The 3,166-nt window shown below is 30.8% G+C and overlaps 1 protein-coding gene across 1 annotated transcript in view; it reads left to right on the top strand.

The window, feature by feature from the left end:
• LOC106878467 (SWI/SNF-related matrix-associated actin-dependent regulator of chromatin subfamily E member 1) overlaps positions 1-3,166 on the top strand; it is a 39,791-nt gene that overhangs the window by 21,459 nt on the left and 15,166 nt on the right. The window contains exon 7 of the mRNA XM_052974132.1: positions 506-637. Coding sequence (XP_052830092.1) covers positions 506-637 — 132 coding nt within the window. The remainder of the gene's footprint in view (positions 1-505; positions 638-3,166) is intronic.

Here is a 3,166-nt window from a genome sequence, read left to right as displayed (position 1 = left end):
GTGTATCTATGTATATATATATAAAATATGGATGTGCTTGACACCATTAAATGATGCCTTGTGGAGTGTTCTGTGTGCGTGTATGTGTACATACACATATTCTATATTACACTTAATTCTGTTTCCAATAAAACTAATGTCCTCTCTCTCTTTCTCTCTCTCTCTCTTTCTCTCTTTCCTTCCCTTTGTTCGACCATGTTTAAACTGGCTAGTTACTGCAGATTTTTCAGCTTTTACCTTCTACACTAGTCTGGTAATGATTTCCCCACCTCACTCCCCGGAATATGACCATGGTCGGTCCTTCACACTTCCTCCATGTGGCCTGACAAGAGGGCTGGCTTATTTATTATCAGCTGCTATTTGTTCCCAGTTTAGTCAGAGTGGGGAGATCTCATCAAACACACTTGATAGAAAGATGTGGTAATCACTTCATGATGACCCCCTGAAAAATTGCAGCCTTTTTTGGTACTTCAGAACATAACTTGATGTTAAATACAATATTCAGGTATGGGACTCAGTAAAGGGAGCCAACCCAGACCTAAAATTATGGGAAATTGGTAAAATCATTGGACAGATGTGGCGGGAATTGTCCGAAAAAGAGAAACAGGAGTATATGGATGAATACGAAGCAGAGAAGGTAATGTTTTTAAATTTGCATACAGCTACTACTACTACTACTATACTACTACTATACTACTACTACTACTACTGTCAGTTAAATTGACTGATTGCTGTAACTACCATTTTTGCTTACCTATTAGAGCTGTACCACTCCCTCTTGGTGAACACTTCAACCCTTTTTCTGGCACAGTTCCACTCTTCATTCAAACAATCACAATATTATTTGCGGCTTCACTATAATCTCCCTCCCACCTTACGAATATAGCAAGAAATTTAGGTGACATTTTTTTGGTGTAGTGTTTTTATTTAAAAAAAAAAATTTTTTTTTTATCCCCTTCCCTTCGTCCATTTATTGAGATTTTTTCAGGAATATTTTGACTTAGTATATTTTTATTCAAATTTCAAGTAAACCAGCATATGCAATCCATGCTATATGCATTATTTTTCTTATGCCCTCTTTATGTATGTGTACATATATATCTATATATATATATATATATATACACTTTTTTTTTACTAACTTTTGGGGCTTTTTTTTAATAATTACATTTATTTTCTCTTTCTGAATTGCTTTTGAATTCCAAAGATGAAAATGAATGTTAACTTTTAAAAACTGACATAACAGCTAAAGTAATTTATATTATATTGCCCACTATATTCACCTGGCTGAGTTTTTTAATTAGAGATACCTTTTATTCACTTAAAATGGTATTTTGTACTCAACAGCATTCATTCTCTGCTATATTTTGTCGTGTGGTGCAAGGTAAATGTTTTCTTGTGACACACTAGAAATGTCGCTGTATGGTGACAGTTATAAACAAATATCTTTTTCTCTCAGTGGACAGAAAAAAAGATCCACCAAACCAGATTCAAATACAATTTTCTTCTTGTTGAAGATAAATTGCCATTTAACTTCTCTGTACAAAGAAATATAGCTAATATTATGTTTAGAGTTTTAATATTTCACAGTTAAGAGTCAGGGTTGGCTTTCATTGTATACCCATAAAAATTTACTTTATAAGTTATCAGTGATACTTAAAAAGTTTTTCTAGCTAGTTCTTACAAAAAAAAAAATTCTTTAGTTAATTGTCCCTCTTCATTTGATTTTTTTTTCCCCATTTTTTTATCTTGGTAATATATTCCTAACTTTTTTTTTCTTTTATATATATATATATATATATATATATATATATATATATATATATATATATATATATATATATATATATATATGTATGTATGTATATATATATATATATAAAATATATATATATGTATGCCAAATGTTTGGCTTCCTTTTTAATTTGGATTGACGAATATTCAACATGAAGTGCCGTTTGTTAATTTTTCATAATTTTTGATAAATTAGAGAAAGGGTTGAGGAGTTTTCCATTAATAAAAAAAATAATAAAACTCAATTTTTTTATTAAACAAACTAATCTTTTTAAGGGCTACTAACCATTTTTGTAGTTTTACTAACGTATATCTCTGCTCTCCAAAATTGCATGTTCAATACTAATAATAAATATGCTAATGATTTCATCCATTAAACAAATTTATTCCTAATCTAATATGTCTACTAAACTATTGCAAATTATGGTTGTGAATTTGTTTGAATGAAAGCAACTTTATAAAACTCCAACAACACTGCCTTGTTAGTTCTCACATCATCCACTCCATTCCTTAGCACATTCTGTTTATGCTTGAAAAATTACACAGGACTTACCTCCCTTTTTCATACTGTAATCATCTAGTTTTTCAGTTTCAATTACATACATATACACACACACTTCATCAACCAATTAAGTCATCCAAACAACTCTCCTTTGCATGTACTTTAGTACTACTAGTGTATAGTTCTAATTTTGCACAGACTGATACGGTAGAGTTAGCTCATTGAAAGTTCAGTGTTGCTCAAAATTTGCATATTTTAGTTAGATCATTGGGCCTAAAACATATCTCAAAATGTCAAAATTACATTGTCTGCGCATACCTCCATAATCGTCATTTATGCTTCTGCTTTGGCATTATTTTCAGCACTAGTTCCTAGTATTGTATTTTCTGCTAACACATCAACTGTGATGATGTTCTACAACTGTTGAAGAATTCCTCAACCACAGCAAAGGAAACTGATTCCTTATAAATGGCTCTCTTTATCTGCTTTTTTTTCACTCTTGGTTTCCTCTTTCTACTTTACATTCGGTTTTTTCAGACTCTCAGTTGAGTGATTGCTATGAAAATATCTATTCCTTGTAGTATTCTTCTTTGGACTATATGCTGTAGATAAAAACTGCCTGAGAATTTTTACTTGAATTAAGTGCATATTGATATCTTGCTACATCAGGTATATTACAAAGTGAAAAGAATTTGATGGAGGTGGGTCACACACATGGTCATTGGATAGTGAATAATAGCTACTCTCTCCAATTCCCTTGTGCTCTTACAATTTCTAACAGTATATGCAATTCAATTGCTTTTCAAGTGTCTGTTTCTGCGTATATATATTTATATATATATATATATATATATATATATATATATATAT

This window comes from Octopus bimaculoides, chromosome 17 (assembly GCF_001194135.2).
Source record: "Octopus bimaculoides isolate UCB-OBI-ISO-001 chromosome 17, ASM119413v2, whole genome shotgun sequence".
NCBI lineage: Eukaryota > Metazoa > Mollusca > Cephalopoda > Octopoda > Octopodidae > Octopus > Octopus bimaculoides.
The sequence above is the reverse complement of the archived record's forward strand: the minus strand, read 5'-3'. Positions and strand labels throughout refer to the sequence as shown.